The 17,895-nt window shown below is 35.1% G+C and overlaps 3 protein-coding genes across 3 annotated transcripts; 1 reads left to right on the forward strand and 2 right to left on the reverse strand.

Annotated features, from left to right (window-relative positions):
* The first annotated feature begins 3,078 nt into the window (after nt 1-3,078).
* On the forward strand, nt 3,079-4,398 carry LOC108808089 (non-specific lipid transfer protein GPI-anchored 21). The gene is made up of 5 exons (XM_018580289.2): nt 3,079-3,489; nt 3,634-3,660; nt 3,769-3,822; nt 3,975-4,028; nt 4,134-4,398. Exons 1-5 carry the CDS (start codon nt 3,162-3,164, stop codon nt 4,277-4,279), a joined length of 609 nt encoding a protein of 202 aa, XP_018435791.2. The 5' UTR covers nt 3,079-3,161; the 3' UTR covers nt 4,280-4,398.
* On the reverse strand, nt 4,368-8,351 carry LOC108837441 (probable RNA helicase SDE3). Its single transcript, XM_057002479.1, has 5 exons — nt 8,222-8,351; nt 7,100-7,889; nt 6,867-7,031; nt 5,287-6,741; nt 4,368-5,213 (listed from the first exon to the last, which is right to left on the reverse strand). The coding sequence occupies exons 2-5, from the start codon at nt 7,874-7,876 to the stop codon at nt 4,548-4,550; spliced, it is 3,063 nt and encodes a 1,020-aa protein (XP_056858459.1). The 5' UTR covers nt 7,877-7,889; nt 8,222-8,351; the 3' UTR covers nt 4,368-4,547.
* Nucleotides 8,352-12,787: 4,436 nt separating this feature from the next.
* On the reverse strand, nt 12,788-16,983 carry LOC108813530 (type IV inositol polyphosphate 5-phosphatase 6). Its single transcript, XM_018586116.2, has 11 exons — nt 16,378-16,983; nt 16,175-16,265; nt 15,970-16,041; nt 15,806-15,893; nt 14,840-15,716; nt 14,572-14,765; nt 14,217-14,474; nt 13,873-14,119; nt 13,375-13,451; nt 13,148-13,285; nt 12,788-13,017 (listed from the first exon to the last, which is right to left on the reverse strand). The coding sequence occupies exons 1-8, from the start codon at nt 16,405-16,407 to the stop codon at nt 13,897-13,899; spliced, it is 1,833 nt and encodes a 610-aa protein (XP_018441618.1). The 5' UTR covers nt 16,408-16,983; the 3' UTR covers nt 12,788-13,017; nt 13,148-13,285; nt 13,375-13,451; nt 13,873-13,896.
* Nucleotides 16,984-17,895: the final 912 nt, after the last annotated feature.

Genomic DNA, 17,895 nt, shown 5'->3' on the forward strand with positions numbered 1-17,895 from the left:
AAAATGGTATAGTAAAAAGCGATTTCTAAAATAAACACGTTCATCTACTATTTTTAGAACATACATTCTACTATTTACTAATTTTCTAAAAAAGTAGAATGCGCATTCTACTAATCCTAAATCTATCTACTTTTCGTCCAGAAGCATCTTCTACTTTTATTAAGTATTCTAAATTTCGCGGAATGTGTTTTCTAAAATGTACTCTTCCGTCTACTAAAAGTAGAAAGCGTGTTCTGGATTTTTTTCAATGTTCTAAACTTTTAGAAGGCGCCTTCTACGGATAAAATTACCTGATTTTTGCAAAAATTAATGAAAATTTCAGTTAAAGAAATATTCTAAAAATCTCCTAAAAATATTCTAACTTCCTAAAACGTGTTATTTTCGATTTTGCTTGTCAAAATATTTTAAAAAATGATTCTCCCTTGTTTTATTCATTAATCTATGGTTTTCCATAGTTTTTCTTTTGATTTTTTCACAAACTATTGTTCTCTATGATACATATCTATACAACATGTGGTATTTTGAAATTAGGTGCAATTTTTTGTAAAGTTTATTTATATTTTTATAAAGTTTACAAATTTTATTTTTATTAAAAGTTTTATTAAAAACATTTTTAAAATTTATATTTTTATTAAAAAGTTTGATAAAATTAAAATGGTTACAAAGGTTTTAAACTTTTTATAAAAATAAAACTTTGTAAAATGTTTTTTTATAAGTTAGTTTAAAGTTTTTATTAATTTTTTTTGCAAAGTTTTATTTTTATTTTTATAAATTTTAAATTTTTTATTTAATTACAATTTTATTAAAAAGTTTTAAAATTTTTATAAAAATAAAACTTTGTAAAATGTTTTTAATAAGTTTATTTAACGTTTTTATTAAAAATTGTAAATTATTTTTATTTTTACAAAGTTTATTTTTATTAAATAAAATTTTAAAAGTTTTATTTTATTTTCCCTTTTTAAAACGTTTTTAATTATTTTTTCAAAAATTATTTTAGTTTAATGTGTTTAATAAAAACTTTAAACAAACTATATAAAATTTGTAAACTTTATAAAAATAAAATAAAACTTTACAAAAAAAATTAATAAAGAGTTTAAACAAACTTTATAAAAATACATTAATTTTTTTTATTAAAAATTTTGATAAAATTAAAAAGTTTACAAACATTTTAAACTTTTTATAAAAAATACAGCTTTGTTAACTGTTTTTATTAGGTTGATTTAACGTTTTTTATTTTAAAAAAATTGTGAATTATTTTTTTATTTTTATTAAGTTTTACAAAGTTTATTTTTATTAAAAAAAAATATTTTATTTTCCATTTTAAAACGTTTTAATTATTATTTAAAAAAAATTATTTGCTTAATGTGTTTAATTAGATTAATCAAGGGTTAGTTTTGGGATTATGAAAAAAATTATACTAAAAAGACAACTAAATGATGGTTTTATACTATAGGGACAACCATGCTGAATTTTTGTTCCGTTTTGGCAATTTTTCCTTTTTTTTCTTTCAAAGACTGATAAGTTTTCTCATAGCATAAAATAATTGTTAGTGCATATGTACACGCTTTTTATGCTGAATTCTCTAAATCCATTTATCGTACATATAATATTTAATAAAAATTAAACCTCATGATAGTTGATATATATACATTGTTTAATATTTTTCTTTCTTTCTCATATTTTGTGAAGTGAAAGAGAGATGGAAGCAACTTGGTCCCTAGTTTTTACTTTTTTTTTCAACAGATATTGAAATAAAATATTAACATAAAATATATGATAATCATGAGATAAATTTTTTTAAAATATATCCACACATTCTTTTGTTAAAAAAAATTAATGACATACTAGAGATAATCATGCGATCTTATACACTCAATTACCTCAAATTTCCTAAAGTAGAGAAATATTTATATGATTTATGAGATAACTATATATGTAAATATATTCAAAAATATCTGAGATCCTTCGACAGATAGAATATGTGGTATAGACTTCTTTTAGATGATGTAATAAGGAGATTATGGGTCGAATCTAAGATTACGATTAAAATTACAGTTTTTATCAAGATTAAAATTGCAGTTACGTACTCGAACTTTAATATCAACGTTCAGCCATTGTACCATAGTTGGTTGACCGATGGACGTAATTCGTAAAGACAATATAAGAGGTAGTACGTAATAACTGATTTTGTCAAAAAAATACGTAATAATTGACGTTAAGAGTAAATGAAAACCTAGGTAGTAATAACATATAAACTTACCGTTGAATTAACCGTGTTTATATTATTTTGTTCATCTTTTTAACTCGTATCAAACTTATTTACCAAAAAAAAAACTAATCAAGTAATTTGTTATTTTGTTTTGTCATAAGTATTATGTAAGTAGCCTAACTTTGTGGCAACTTTTTGTTGGTGTATACAGAAATCTTTGTAGCGCTGACCAACACGTTTCTTCAATCTACATCTACATCTTATTATTAGTATTGTGTTTAGTTCAACCAATTAGTATTACTAAAGTTCCGATATTACTCTAGTGGGGTAAACTCAACAATACATTAGAAAAGTCACACGTCATCTCGTTAATGTAATCACAATACGGTCTAACTTTTTTCTTTCAAAAGTCTAATAATATTTTTCTTTACCTTCTTCACATTACAATTATCTGACACAAACTTAAAATACTAATTCTTAAGGTGTTGCCATAAAATTAGGCTCCAGTCTTTCTTTTTATTAATTATCATTATTTTTAAGATATGTCTTTCTAATTAAAAAGGTAATGTATCCAAAAATTTGAAGAACCTTATAGAGTTATTGATGCAATAATTAAAATATATATTTTAGTCAAACAATAATTAAAATATACAGTCAAATGAATGTTTTTTTGACTATGATGATAGAATAATTTTTAAAAGGAAGCAAATTAAAAACGAGCTTTCACTGGTAAAAGTTAGTTAAGGTAGTTGAGCTTCAAAAGTCAAAATCAAAACCAACTTCCACAAGCTACCTTATTAGCCATTTTCTATCTCATGTATATATCATTCACACAAAGTAACCATAAAATCATAACCATTTCATTTCATTTCCACAAAACAAAAATTCTATTTATTTTCTTGACTAGAGGGAAAAAAGATTCAGTTTGCCTAAACCCCTAAAACACAGCAAAATGGATCCCAGATTTTGCCTAATCTCAGCTCTAATCTTCTTGCCTTTACTTTCAAACTCTCCAATATTGATTCTCGCTCAAATCAATACCCCATGTTCACCAACCATGCTCTCTAGCGTTACAGGGTGCATGAATTTTCTGACGGGAGGTGGTAGTTCTCCGACTACGGATTGTTGTGAGGCTCTTAAATCGTTAACAGGAACCGGTTTGGACTGTTTGTGTCTGATTGTAACCGCAAGTGTGCCAATCAATCTTCCTATTAACCGAACTCTAGCCATCTCTCTTCCTCGTGCATGTGGCATGCCTGGTGTCCCCGTTAAATGCAAAGGTTTATCTAATTTCATTTTTTCGATAACTAACACATTGAGCCGAATTTATTGATGTTTATTGATGTTCTATATCTATATATCAACATCGATCTATATTTTTCAATTTTTCTAATTTTTAACGTAAATTTTGTGAAATTTCGCAGCTTCTGCAGCACCTCTTCCTGCTCCAGGTAAATTGGTTCATATAGTTTTATAGAGTTTGTTTAAATCTCAATACAAATTAGTAAATTACTTTGTATATCATGTTTTAACCAAAGCCTATTGTGAATAACACACAGGCCCTGTGTCTCTCGGTCCAACCACTCCTCCTACAGAAACGCAAACTCCTAAAGGTAAATTAACAAAATTAAGCCTCCTAAACATTTTTCGAGTTTAATGACATCACGTAGACCGGGCTAAGGACCCGAACCGGTTCAAATACGTTTTAGTGATCTTCCACTACTAGCATAAGCTCATTATTCATTAGTATACGTTACTCTTGCAGGCTCACCTTCTCTCGGTCCTACTACATCTCCGACAAGTTCGAAAACACCTGACGGTAAAAACACACAGATTCTCTTAAACCCTTAAAAAGTGCTTTAGTTCTAATCATTTTTTTTGATAATCTGTTACTAATACATTTGAGTTTGTTGTCATTACGCAGACCAAAATATTCCCGTATCGGGCAAGGGAGAAGACGTCCCGACAGCCTCAACTCCTTCAGCCTCGTCGCCTTCTTCTTCGCACTCTCTCAAGCTTCCGCTTCTTCTACTTACTTTTTTCGCCTTTGAGATCATCAACTTTTTCTAGTTTTAAAGCTCAATTACCTGTCATAATATTGCTTTTTACTTTCATATTGATTTTACGTGTATTTGATGTTTGCTGTCTCCTTCCCACATCAACAAAAATTAAATGAAATTAAAGCTTAATAAAAACAGCAAAAGGTTCCAGACGATAGACAAACGAACAAATCCAAAATAGCTCTCTCTTCATTCACCAACATTATTTGCGGTAATAATATACTTTTATCCATTTACTTCCCACCATCATACCATTCATATTCCTCCTCGGCGACAAACTACCATTCTTTCTCTTCACCACCGCCGCCATTGTTATTCCAACCATCAGACCACGCTTCTTTCTCCTTTGTGACACCATTGTTGTCCCACCCATCTGACCACTCGCCTGTATTCTTACTCCCACCACCATTGTCGTTCCAACCATCAGACCAGTCTTCTTTTTCCTTTGTGCCACCATTGTTCCACCCATCAGACCATTCCCCTGTATGCTTAGTCCCATCAGACCATTCGCCTGTATGCTTGGTCCCACCACCATCGTTGTTCCAACCATCGGAGCATTCTTCTTTTTCCTTAGTCCCACCACCACCATCACAGCATTCTTCTCTTTCCTTTGCGACACCGTTGTTATTCCAACCATCAGAGCAATCGTCTTTTTCATTAGTTCCACCACCATTGTTGTTCCACCCATCAGACCATTCATTATTTTCCTTCGTCCCAGCACCATTGTCGTTCCATCCATCAGACCATTCATCTTTCCCCTTTGTGCCGTTGTTGTTGACCTCGCCGCTCATGTTCCACGCTTCTTCTACAGAGTATTGAGGAGCATTGCTGCTTTCTTCTTGATAGAATGGTTCCTCCTCAAACTCTTCCCTCTCTGGTAAACCGCATCCTTGGTAAGCATTGTTATCTACACAACGCCACAAAAGCTTGTTCCAATTCATATCCTGTTTCATACAACAGTTCTACATTAGTTTGGAATGCTGGGATTACGAGTCACTGCTTTACGTTAAGTAGTACCTTGCAAATGATATGTGGGTTTCCGATGATCACTAGCAGAGATATTGCACGGGTGATTGCGACGTTAAACCTCCTTGGATTGCTCAAGAAACCCAGACAATAGGCTCTATCAAACTCGTTGTGTTTGATTGTAGATCTTACGGTTGAGATGATGATGACTTGTTTCTCCTGCCCTTGGAATTGCTCCACGCTACCGACTTTGACTTCAGTCATATCTAACCTATCGAGAACCTCCTTGATCTTCGTTACTTGCTGCCTATAAGGAGTTATAACTCCGATGTCCTCTTCTTGCACACAGTCATTCGCTGTCAGTCTCTTGATTGTCTCTATAACTTTACTGATCTCTATACGGTTGAACCATGACGGATTGTTACCTTCCCTCTCATCGCATCCTTGGATCCCATAGAAAACCATTGGGAACTCTATGTTCGGAAGGAACTTTAACGAGGCAAGAACAGAGTCTGTGTCTTCTTTGGAAGCTACCAGTTCTCCATCATAGAACAGCTCTGATGGGAGGTCAAGAATCTCTGGGTGGCATCTGTAGTTCTTGACTAGCTTCGTCACATAGTTCTCATCCCCTTCGCAGTAATAATCGCACTCGAACAATCTTTCCAAGTATGATTTCCCCAAGCCGAGTGACTCTGCATCTCTCGAGTATATAACCGGACCCAACTGCCTTGGATCTCCAGCAAGCACAACCACAGTTTCTGACACGCAGAGATTTGAGATAGCAATCATGTTTTCTGGCTCTGACGCTTGACCAGCCTCATCTAAGAAAATATGAGTGAAGTGACCACGCTTCACACCTTCTGCGTTGAGAAGGGATGCACTCATATATGTTGACACAACGAGTTTGTAACGATTCAGAGCTAGGAGAGGAGGGCACTTGAAAACACACTCATCAAAGAAGCAGAAGCGGATAATCTCGGGTTTGATTTCTTCATAGGTACGAGTAGCTGCATTCAGCCTGAAGATCTCATTGTCCTTGATGCGAACTCCCTCCAGACAAAGTAGCTTCTCTAAAATGTGATCAGCTGCGCTATTGGAAGGAGCACAGACGAGAATCCGAGCATTTTTCTGAGTTGTATAGAGTTGAACTATGGCCTCCACCAATGTCATGGTCTTCCCAGTGCCAGGAGGTCCATGGATCACATACGGTGGTGCTCCTTTGCAGCCAAGAATCATTTCAATTGAACAAATCTGCTCTGCATTAAGAGCTGGTGAAATGGGCACGATGGGTTTTGTCTTTATCATCCTTTTCCCGGATCTCAACGATGGGAAAAGGAAGTTTGGATCTAAATGTTCTGTCGCATCAACAGCCTGATACAATCTTCTAGTGTTGATTCGATTGTACGTGAACCTCACGTTATAGACACTCCCAGATGTGTGGCGAAGGTGGAACTCAGAGGCAAACTTCAAATGCACTTCATCCGCTTCTACGCGGTGTACAAATCCCTGTGAGAAAAAAAAATCGATTCCAATTTTTTTATTTCTCCAGAAAGATAAATTGGTGAAACATATTTACAGTTACGAGACTGAAAGCGATATGAAATGTTGCAAAGGTGTTTCAAGAACATAACCTCATAAGCTGGAGCAGTTGCACCATCACAGGCATGTCTTACAAAGATATGGTCTCCATGGACAATGGAAGGTCTTTTCTCAGCAAGCCCCGGAACCTCGAGAGACAAACAGAGACCCTTTCTCCTCATCGAAACATTCTCCATATCATAAGCTCGCATGTCTTCCTAAACACACAGAAAGCAAAAAGTTACAAAGTTCATTGCAAAAAATTTGGAACAATGAGAAAGAATACCTCGAGCTGTAGCTCTTCCATAATAAGTAACATTTTGTAATATTTTGAATAGTTTTGAACCGTTAGACCATCGTTCAAATAATCCGGAATCTCCTTCCTCTCAAGATTCTCTCTCGTCTCCTTTGGAATCTCATACCGAGGAAGCCTGTTTTTATAAGCCCGTTGCGCTACCGCCTTAGAAGGCCGTGTCCCCGTCACGTAGTTATCCACAGCAAAGTCTTTCTTCGGAGCCCTTCTATTCCTAGAGTAAGGCCTGTTCGTAGCGAGAGAGCTCGATATCTTATCCTCAGCCAAAAGGAAAACAACCCGCTCAACGTTGTCACACCCCCAGTCAACACTAATCACAGTGGTATGCAGACCGATATCCTTCGGCTTGCAAGAGACCCATACGGTCAACGTGTCCCCCGGCTCAAGCATCCTGTCTTCCAGAGTGAAAGTCTCGTAAAAGCTCTGCACCTCCTTGACGTCTGCGTCTTTGGAAGGCGGTTTGAGGATGGAGAGGGTGAAGGAATCCTCGGGGTTAGAGGCGTAGATCTTGGTCCAGAGATCCACGGCCTCGTCTGTGGTGTTCTTGATGGTGAAGGAGTCGTGAGAAGTCTCTCCGACGGTTACCGACTGAGGCTTGTCGTTTCTGAAAGGGAAAGGAGCGGAGATCACGACGGGGCCTTCGTCTAGTGGGTTGTAGCAACCGTCGTTCTGGTAGTCTATGAATCCGATCTCTCCCTTGTCGGCGATTACGGAGTACTCGTCGTCTGACTTGTATCCACTCACACTCATTGCTGACAAGAGTCTGAAAACATTATACACATTATAATATATACTTTCTATATGATTCCAAAGTAACAATTACACATTTCAACAACACCCCAATCTGTAACGATTAGTTGAAAACATATGCGATGAGAATCTGATGCATACGCACGTATTAAGAACAGTTTGGTGCTAATTGCGATCATAGCACGACACTATAACTTCCTTCCTAACCTAACATAATTTTCGGAATCAGAAAATCAAAGAGGATTGTATCGGATTTGAGTAGTGAGAGCTCAGAGAGCACAGTAAAACCCTAAGAACCGAAACGAAATTGAAGAGATTGAGCAGAACTCGGAGAGTTAGACTCACTGAAGGTGTAACGGATTGGATGATGATGATGCTCGCCGCTGCGATCACACCGAGAAATGGAGAAGCCAGAATAAACGCAGGCTTTAAAGCGAAACACACGAAAAGAGTGAGTGAAGAAGACTGAAGAGTCGCGGAATTGCTTATTGGAGTCAGTTCCGTCTCGGAAGAAAACATGTGGACTCACTATTGGGCCTTTGATTTTTGAAATGTAATGGGCTTATAAAGCCCATATATCCACGACAATGACGAACGAGTGCACGTGCTGGGTTAGTTATAAATAAGGATATGGATTCCGGCCCATTCGTGACAGTTATTCGAAATCTTTAGTGAAAGACTGACTATTTCTAATGGAATGTTTTAAGTTCCCAAATTTTGGGAATGTAAAAATGTTAATTCATTTAAAAGATTAACTAAGATTCCATTGAGAAAAAAAAATAACAAATACTAGTTGTATGAGAAAAAGTTTTATTCATCTTTTATTTTTTTTTAAATTGTAATTTTATAGTTGATTATAACTTTTATTTTACTTTTTTTAACAACTTTTATTTTAACAATGTTGAACTTTTTTTTGCTTTTCATGAGATCAATCAAAACAGAACATACACTTTATGTAGCCAGTTTACACGAATTGAGAAGTTTGTGTAGATATACAAAATAACAAAAGTTCATGTGGATCCACCTTGCTCATGATAGCTTGAGTAAATTTCTATACTGATCATTGCTGATGCTCTAAGAATTGATATTCGGAGACGTAATAATTAGTTTGAGGCATAGTAAATGTGATCATACACGTTAGCCCGCGTCGAAATACTAGAATCGTTATTGTAACCTATAGTCCTAAAGTCACTAAAATATACAGATTTAGATGATTGACGTTAGCCTTTAGGTATAATTGAAAATACAGCGTAATAAGGAAGGTTTGTTGATGGAATGATGGTGAAAGATTTGTATTTTATCGATATATAAGAGTTTACATGATGTTGCAACAGATATGTTTTCATATTATATATACTAATATCTTGAAGAGTTGATGTCGCTACATGTTTTTATACTGACAGTCATTAGAATCGATTCAGTCCTTATGTGGTGATTCAATGGTTGATAGTCCTTTAATTTTGTTTGGGTATTGGGCACGAGAGATGTACCAGCATTAGTGTCTGACTGGTTCAAACGCGGCGGTTGCGGTTGCGGGTGCGGGTGGTTGCGGTTTCAAGTGTCACATGGCATTTTGTATGACTGGCATAACGTTTAAAAATTGTTGCGTTTGCGGGATGTTTTTGACTGATTGATTATGAAACATTGCAGCGGTTTAATAATAAATTATCAATATAAACATATTATAATATTATAAAATATAAAAATATACTATTGTGATAAAATATAATAATTGTTAATATAATATGGTTAATAATAATATTAAGTTTATTTTTTAATTTTTTAAGTAGTTGAAAGTTATAATTTTAATATATTTTATGAAGATTTATATTAATTTTTTTAAAGAATATTTGTTTCTTTTTTATATATGTGTATATCTTTATATATGTATGTATATTAACTTTTAAAAATTATGATAAATAGCTACTTTAAAGTTTTATAAAAAATACTATATGGTTTGTGAATTTAAATTAATATATAAAATGTGTATATATTTTCTTTATAATATTTTCATTTTAAATTTTAAATTTTAAATTTTAAAATATGTAAAATTTCTTTTAAATATTTTTTATCCAACCGCAACCGCCCGCAACCGCAAACGCTAGCTGGAACCAGCTTTTGATTCTAAGAGGTTTAGAGCGGTTTGAAGCGATTTGTAGCGGTTTGTATGATTGTTTTGAAACGCTGTAAACCGCTACAAACCTCAAAAACTGCGTTTGCGGGTGATAGCGGAAAAACCAGTCAACCCCTTAGTCAAGAGCTATATAGAGTTATGTGTTTACCAAATGAAACTTGTTCTAAGCCCTAGACAAAACTGAAAGGAATTGGTTCAAATTGCTAACTATATGGGTAACAAGAGGAATCTAAATGGCATTGTAGATTTAATCTTGTGTTTATCTTCTGAGTGAAGTGACACTATGTTGCCGCCTACCCGGAGTGTCTTTTCAGAGCCAGTGGGTTTTGTTCATGTGAAATTATATTTTATTTTAAATCTCTAAACAAAAATATTGTGGAATTGTTTAATGAAAATAAGAAGCATGCTGTTTTGGTTAGTCTGCTAGCCTATCCTTTCACACTCCTACTCAAAAGCCTATACCAATCAAGTCCATGTTCTTTAATCTTATGCAACCTTATTTTATTTTTATTTGTTCAATTAACTTTGACTTTCTTTTACAAGAGAAACACGATATTCCCTTATAAAGATAAAATCCTAGTTTTCCTTTATATTGACTTGTATACATCACAAATCATCCAATGTAATATTTTTGGTCTAAATCCAATGTAATACTGACATATCCTAAGCTAATTTGCTTAAGTTCTGACAGGTGAGCACACTTAAGAAAAAAAGTACTCATTGATTTAATGAACCATGATAAGAAGAACTCCATGTATTTGAACATCAAATGACTTGTATATGCAAAGAAATCATTCCGCGGATTATTGTTTTATCTGAATATATTGTTTCGTATGTCTCGCAACGTATCGATTAAGAGGTAAGGAGTATAGGAATGTCATTTTCTCCTTATTTAAGTTGTTTTGGAGTTTATTATAGAAAATGACTGGTTCACTCTCCCTCCATATACAAGTCATTTGATGTTCAAATACATGGAGTTCTTCTTATCATGGTTCATTAAATCAATGAGTACTTTTTTTTAAGTGTGCTCACCTGTCAGAACTTAAGCAAATTAGCTTAGGATATGTCAGTATTACATTGGATTTCTTCAATCAAAGAAGCTCTCATCCTGTCGAACTCTTGGATCACGCTACCTCCTTTTGGCTTCTCTATCAACATAGTGCCGTGGATATGCTGGTTCTTATGGATCTCCAGAAACAAACTCATTTTTGAGAAGAAACCTTCAACTGCAGTAGAAGTCATCACAACCTCAATCGTCGCCACCAGGGAATGGGAGAGAGCTCAACCTCTGAAAACAAAGCGAACAGCGATTCAACCGACCTCCCGACAGCCTACTATCCACCAACCGTCTCCACCGAGCACGCTCTTCTGTAATATCGATGCAGCGTGGAGAACCGATACAGGGAAAGCGGGATTGGCTTAGATCTTCACCACCCTCCAAAGACAAGAACTGAATCGGGGTTCTCTTTTTCAGGATCATGTCTCCTCGGCTTGCATGGCGGAAGCTCTGGCGATTAAAAACGCACTCCTCCACGCGATCGACCTCAACTACAATCACATCTGGTTAAGATCAGATTCTCAAGTGCTCATCGGATCAATCTCAACGGGACGCCATCCGACCGAGCTCTACGGAGTACTCTCGGACATCGCTTCGCTATCTTCTTCTTTCTCGTTTTGTCGTTTCTCTTTCATCAAAAGAGAGCTTAATGGGTCTGCGGACTTACATGCTAAGGCCCGCTTACATTCTGGTCCAGACCCAAGCTCTTCTTTCTATTATAGCATCTGAAAACCTTATTTGATAATCTAAATTTGTGTTACAAAAAAAAAATTATAGAAAATGACTTTTATACTTAAATCTGGATATATAAAGCTATATTCAAATTGGCGAAATACATCAACTTTTTTTGCTTAAATAATGATGTTTCTTTTTCATAGTTAATTCATACGAAAAATGATCAGGAAATTAAAAAAAATGAGCAATACAAGCCTTAGAAAAATATTATTATATTTAGCTACCAAGCTTCTGAACAACACTTTCTTTCCCTTGGATTGTTAATGTTTTTTCTTTACAGTAATTCTCTTGGAAAAACCAAACTCATCATTGTCTGTGTAATTAATCATATGACTATTTTTACAAGAATCATGTGTAATTAATCATATGGCTAGTCTTACAAGAACCATCGTTTTGATAAAATATTGATAAGCGTTGTTGTGAATGTGATCAACAAAAGCTGAAAGAAGACAAAGCATGAGGAAACAGGAAAAAGACAAAGCATGATTTACACAGAACACTCTCTTCACTTTCAGGCTCTCTCTTTTTAAGTTTTTAATCATTCCCTTCTATATTAACTGGTCCAGTCTTTGTCTCACATATAAAATTATATTTATAAAAGTTATAGTATACACAAATCAAAATCTCGGTTTTTGAAAAAGTTCTTAACATAAGAATCTTTGAATTTGTTGGAAAACAAAATCTTAGACTTTAGTGAAAACAACATGTCATCTAAATTTCTCTTTAACCATATATTGTCACTTGTCAGTAGGTTATATAGTTCTTGAAATGAAAAAGGAGTAAAAATCTACATAGTAACTTGTATTTAAATGCAAGATTGATCATTAGTTTGTCTAGAAACCCAAACTATTTGTAGTCAAACGATCATTACCAGAAGGCATCAAGTTCACTTTTCATTTTGAGCAATTTCATAAAATAAAATTAGAAATTCTTCTTTTTTCTTGGTATAGTTTTCGTTACACTTGACATAAACATTACAAAATGATTACCGTGATTAGAAATTCTTCTTTTCCTTGGTATAGTTTTCGTTACACTTGACATAAACATTACAAAATGATTACCGTGGGACACACCACAGTTGATTACAGAAAAAAAAAGAACAGAAACCCATATTTTCCCTAATTATGCTAAATCAAAAGAATGAAAACTAAATAAAATCAAAATAACTTTCCTAATCTGTCTACTTGGCGATCTCTGGTTGGGTTAGTTGATTGCCTGCACAAAACAAACCATAATGTGTAAGCAAATGTTTTCAGGTTACAGTTTACACAATTAGTTGAAACTAAATGGGAAGTAATTTACAAACTAACTAAGAAAATTCAATGATTATCAACTGAATTATTACCTTATAACGTAGCTGTAAAATTTCTAATCCACCAGAAGTTAGCAAAAACCATCAATAACTATGAACCGGATACACCACATAACCACCGGTATGTGAAAATTAGTTAACCGAGGCCAAAAATTAAAACACATTCTACACCTGCAAACCGGTAATTAAAGGGTACGATTAGTTAAAAAAAAAAGCAAACCGGAAAATGTAAAAAATATACTGTAGTTTTTACAACGAACCTGTTCCCTTTGAGTTAAAGAAGCAATGTAACGTCTCCATCACTCTCAAAGATCCAAAAAACACTTTAGTTCATCACCTGACAAAAGCCAATCCATTTCCACCGTGAGTGAAAAAAAAAACATCTAGGGTTCAAGAAAGTTTAAATCTTTGTTGAATTTAAATTAAAGACAACAAAGACTTAATAATATGCAGAGGATGACAACCTTATCAACCTTTAAATGTTTTTGACTTATCCTTATATGCAAAAAAAAAAAATCTATTGGGTCCAGGGGAACTCAAAATCAAATGGTTGATCTTATAAATGCAGAGAAATTACATTACACTGGTCTCCACTCTCTATAGAGACTCTTCCTCTATTATGCAACTCAGGACCACAGACATCTTGTGGACTTCTTTAGTTCATGTCACTGACACACTGATATTTTCTATTTATCTATGTCCCAATATGCTCTGGCGGTTTGGTGAAAATGGAAATGGAAAAGACAAAGAATAGTTACCGTGAAAACATGTGTGGTTACAATCTAGAAGAAGCTGAGCTCGGTGTATCCACGGGAATAAGGTAAGAGCTCTTCAGCTTGAACCCTCGAAGCAGAGCAACTCATGGTTCGTTTTAGCCTGTTATGAGCTGACTCAACCTCGGCGCAGAAAATGCCGTAGACAGGTCTATGATCAGAGAACCGTGACTCTCCTCTTACATAAGATAACTGATGCAGTCCTTCACCGTACCACAATATCCTATCGCACCTGAAAACAAAAACAGTCAGATGATAAGAGAGATTCATAATTACAAGAAGTTCTTGGTTCTCTTGATGTTGTTGTGTGTGGAGAAAGGGAAAGTTACCAAGCGGGAGTGCGACGTTTCTCCTTGGGATGCAAGTCATCTCCAGAGTATCTATCTGAGTTCCTTGAGTACTTGTACGTTGGTGGGAAGTAGATCTTTCCTTCGTTCCATCCTTTGAACACATGGCCTCGTTTCTGCTCTATTCTCAACTGGTCGTTCTCTAGCAAAGCTCTCCAGTTCTGCATCTCAACGAGTGCTTTAGCGGATCGGTAAGAGAGCGCTATCCGGTAGTTCAGATCTCCAAGCCATATTATCCGGCTGGTAACAACAACATTTATGATTAAAAATTAGATCAAGAGACTGTTTTAAAGAAACAAAACAGAACGTTTCTTGATGTAAGATGACGAAAACTTACTCATGCTGAAGGATGTTTTCAGGGGACTTCTCCTCCTCTAAGCTCTTAACGCGAGGGAACCTAGTTTTCTTGAGTATCTCCATGACATCAGAGTTTCTCTTTAGCTCATCACCTTCTTTTTGTCCTGAAGTCAAGTGTGTACATACGAAGCAAAAGCTTGTTTGATGAAGCAACATGCTTATTGAGATTGATCCCTATACATAAAGAAGCAAATACAGTTATGTAAAAAGACAAAACAGAACAGTATGTAATGAAGACAATGTCTAACCTTGTTCCCAAGATAACCCATTAGTCCTCTACCAACGCAAGACACTTTCATGTTCTTGACGTGTTCCCTTAGCTCGCTTTTAACCCAAATGGTTAAGAACACACCAACCATCTGTTTGCTAGCAACTAAACAATACTGAGAAGAGTTCCACGGGATCCTATAACCGTTCTCGTTAGCTGCAGAGCCTGGAGAGTACAAGACAGTGCTTGGAGAGTCTCCAGTACCGTTATCATCATCTGAAGACCTTGAGAAGTCACTTGGACGTGAGTAATCACTCGGTCTAGAGTAGTAATCACTCGGTCTAGAGTAATCACTCTGCCTTGAGTAGTCGCTAGGCCTTCTTGAGTAATCACTAGGCCTCCTAGAGTAGTCACTAGGCCTGTGACTGCTGCTGCTGCTACCACGGAAGCTGGGGTCGAAATCACTTGGCCTGTGGGTGAAGAAGACACGGTCACAGACGCTGAAACGACGGTCAAGACCTGGTTGAGGCATGGAAGGATCGTTGTTCCACGTGGTGCTTGGGGTCTGGAAAGAGCGTCTGTGGAAGAAGGTGGAGTTCTTTTGTCTTGTGGAGCCAGAGAAGTCAGCGTCAAGCTCTGCCATGGGGACAGGGATAGGGGAAGGCGTGTGGTAACCGCTGCTGGCTCCTCCTCCGCTGGTTCCCGGTCGGTTGTTGAGTGTTTTGCGGATGAGAGAGAGCCATTTCTGAGCAGGTCCGTTGTCTTCGGATCCAAGGATGTTACCAGCGTTAAGAGGGACAATCTCTTGGAATCCGAGGACGTATATGTCTGCAGGAGCTGATGAGTGAAGCCACTCGTCGAGGTTTAAGTCAGGAGGAGGAGAGCGTCCAGCTACGTTCCAGGTAGCAGTAAAGATGCTGCTCAAAAAAGTAAATAAACACATAGAGATATTCAGTTGCAATGGATCATATGTTATTATGACATGTGTGATGTGTTAGTTTGTTACCTGTAGTTTTGGACATCAATGATCCTAGGATTCTCATAGTTCATTTTCCTTTGGCGAGCTTGCTGCTCCCAGTTCTTACTGAGCTTCTCTGTTAAATCCATAAACCATATCAGTAAAAAAAAGTTTATCATAAATGTGGAGTAATATGTAGTAATGATTAATACCAGTTTTGGTCTTCTTGATTGTGGTGGGAGCTTTCTCTGCTGAGAAACTACTTCTGCGCTCTACATCAACTCCTTTTTTAAGGGAATAATCACAAACAAATTAAGGTTATCTCATAAGAGACAAAAAGAAACATAAGCTGAAAAAAAGACAAGAAGAAGTAAACAAGATTTAAGTTACAGAGATAAAGAGGAAAGAGGATTTTACCAGCAGAAGTAGAAGGATCATCTGTTTGAAACTCCTCTGTTTTGCTTTTGATATTAAACCATTTCCTGACCATCTTCTTGGACCAGGCCAGCTTCATTTTTTACAACATTCAAAGGAGTAATTTTTATAAGCTATTCAATTTGAAATTCCATCAAAAGGTAACAAGATTTAGAGCAGATACAGAGAGGAAAAAAAATAGAAACCTTATTTGACTTGGATTTGTCTTCCCTCATTATTTGTTACTCCTTTCTTTTGCTTCTGCACTAGTGTGTGTGTGTGTGTGTTTGTGTGTGGCTCCTTTTCTTCTTTTAACAGAAACTCAATTCATCCATAAACAAAGATGACACGATAGAGATCGTCCTAGAAAAGTTTGAATCACTGCCTCAAAAAAGGATGAAAATGGGGTTTGGTTTCTCCCTATGGACCAGACAGAAACTTAAAACAAGAGAGTAAGCTATGATAGGAGGATCTCTCTAGAATCTTGGTTTCTACCTAAGAAGTGAGTGAGTTTAGATCCCTTAGACTTTCTTTTTCTCTCAAATTGTGGGCTTCCTTTTTTTCCTTTTTTTGTTCTTGAGGGAAGGTTTTAATGGAAAAAGGAAGTGTGTTCAAAGAGAGAGAGAGAAGTGTGCTTTAAAATAAGAGAAAGTGTTTTAAAGAGACATCAATTCTTGAAGTAGACAGAGCCGAGACAATGAGGGCAGATTTTAGAGTGAGAAAGTTAAAGTGGAAAAAATTCTAGAGAGATAGAAGAGTCTTAAGCTTCTTTTTGTGTTTGTGTGATGTGTGTGTAAGAGAGAGAGAGAGAGCTTAGTAGTCTTCATTGAAACGGCAAAGTAAAAAGCAGAGGAGGATTTTGAACAAAATAAAGTGAGGAGAGACACTATTGACTGGTTACTTTTTTTTTTTATTATTTAGCTGAATATTTAATTAGGTATTATTATTATGGAATGTGTATATTTCTTTCCAAAACTTTATAACCATCTAATTTAATATGACGACTTGGAGATAACCATTGATTAGATCTCCATTACAAACAAAAAATATTTATTTTTCTAATTCAAATCAAATTAAATTTTAAGAAAATATTTGCCAATAATATTTTGGGTTTTTGTTTTTGTTGAAAGTTTGCCGATAAAATACTCTCTTTTATGCCCTTTTTCAAAAAAAAAAAACTCTCTTTGCTTTTTATTTTCAACACGTTTTATCTCTAATCTTGAAAAAATGACAACCTTCATGACAACCAATATATTCTCTAATACGTATAAATATACTGGTTTAATTCTCCGTTCATAATTTAAAAGAAGCAAAAATAAAATTTATGAAATTAAACACTAAACAAGTTTTCATTCAAACTGTGGGTTGAAAAAACTGTGGGATGACAAAATCATTTATGTATTTATTATTAACCCTGTAGAATTATAGAATAAGTGAATGTAAATCATGATCATACGGAAATTTATGATTGATAAAAAAACATGCCGACGGATTTTGTCAACTCTAGTAGAAATTATCATTGCATGTTGTAATAATACAATAAACAGAAAATGCAAAAGAAAAAGTCGAGGCGTTTTTTTCTTATAATCATTTAATTTTTGAGACGTGTCAAGTGCATGCTCGTAAAAAAAAGATGTGTAGAACACATGTCAGATAAAAAAAATAAGCTTGAAACCAAATTTTGAACAGTTTTTTTATCAACCATTAATATTTCCAAAGTTATA

Source organism: Raphanus sativus, chromosome 1, assembly GCF_000801105.2.
Source record: "Raphanus sativus cultivar WK10039 chromosome 1, ASM80110v3, whole genome shotgun sequence".
NCBI classification, from domain to species: domain Eukaryota; kingdom Viridiplantae; phylum Streptophyta; class Magnoliopsida; order Brassicales; family Brassicaceae; genus Raphanus; species Raphanus sativus.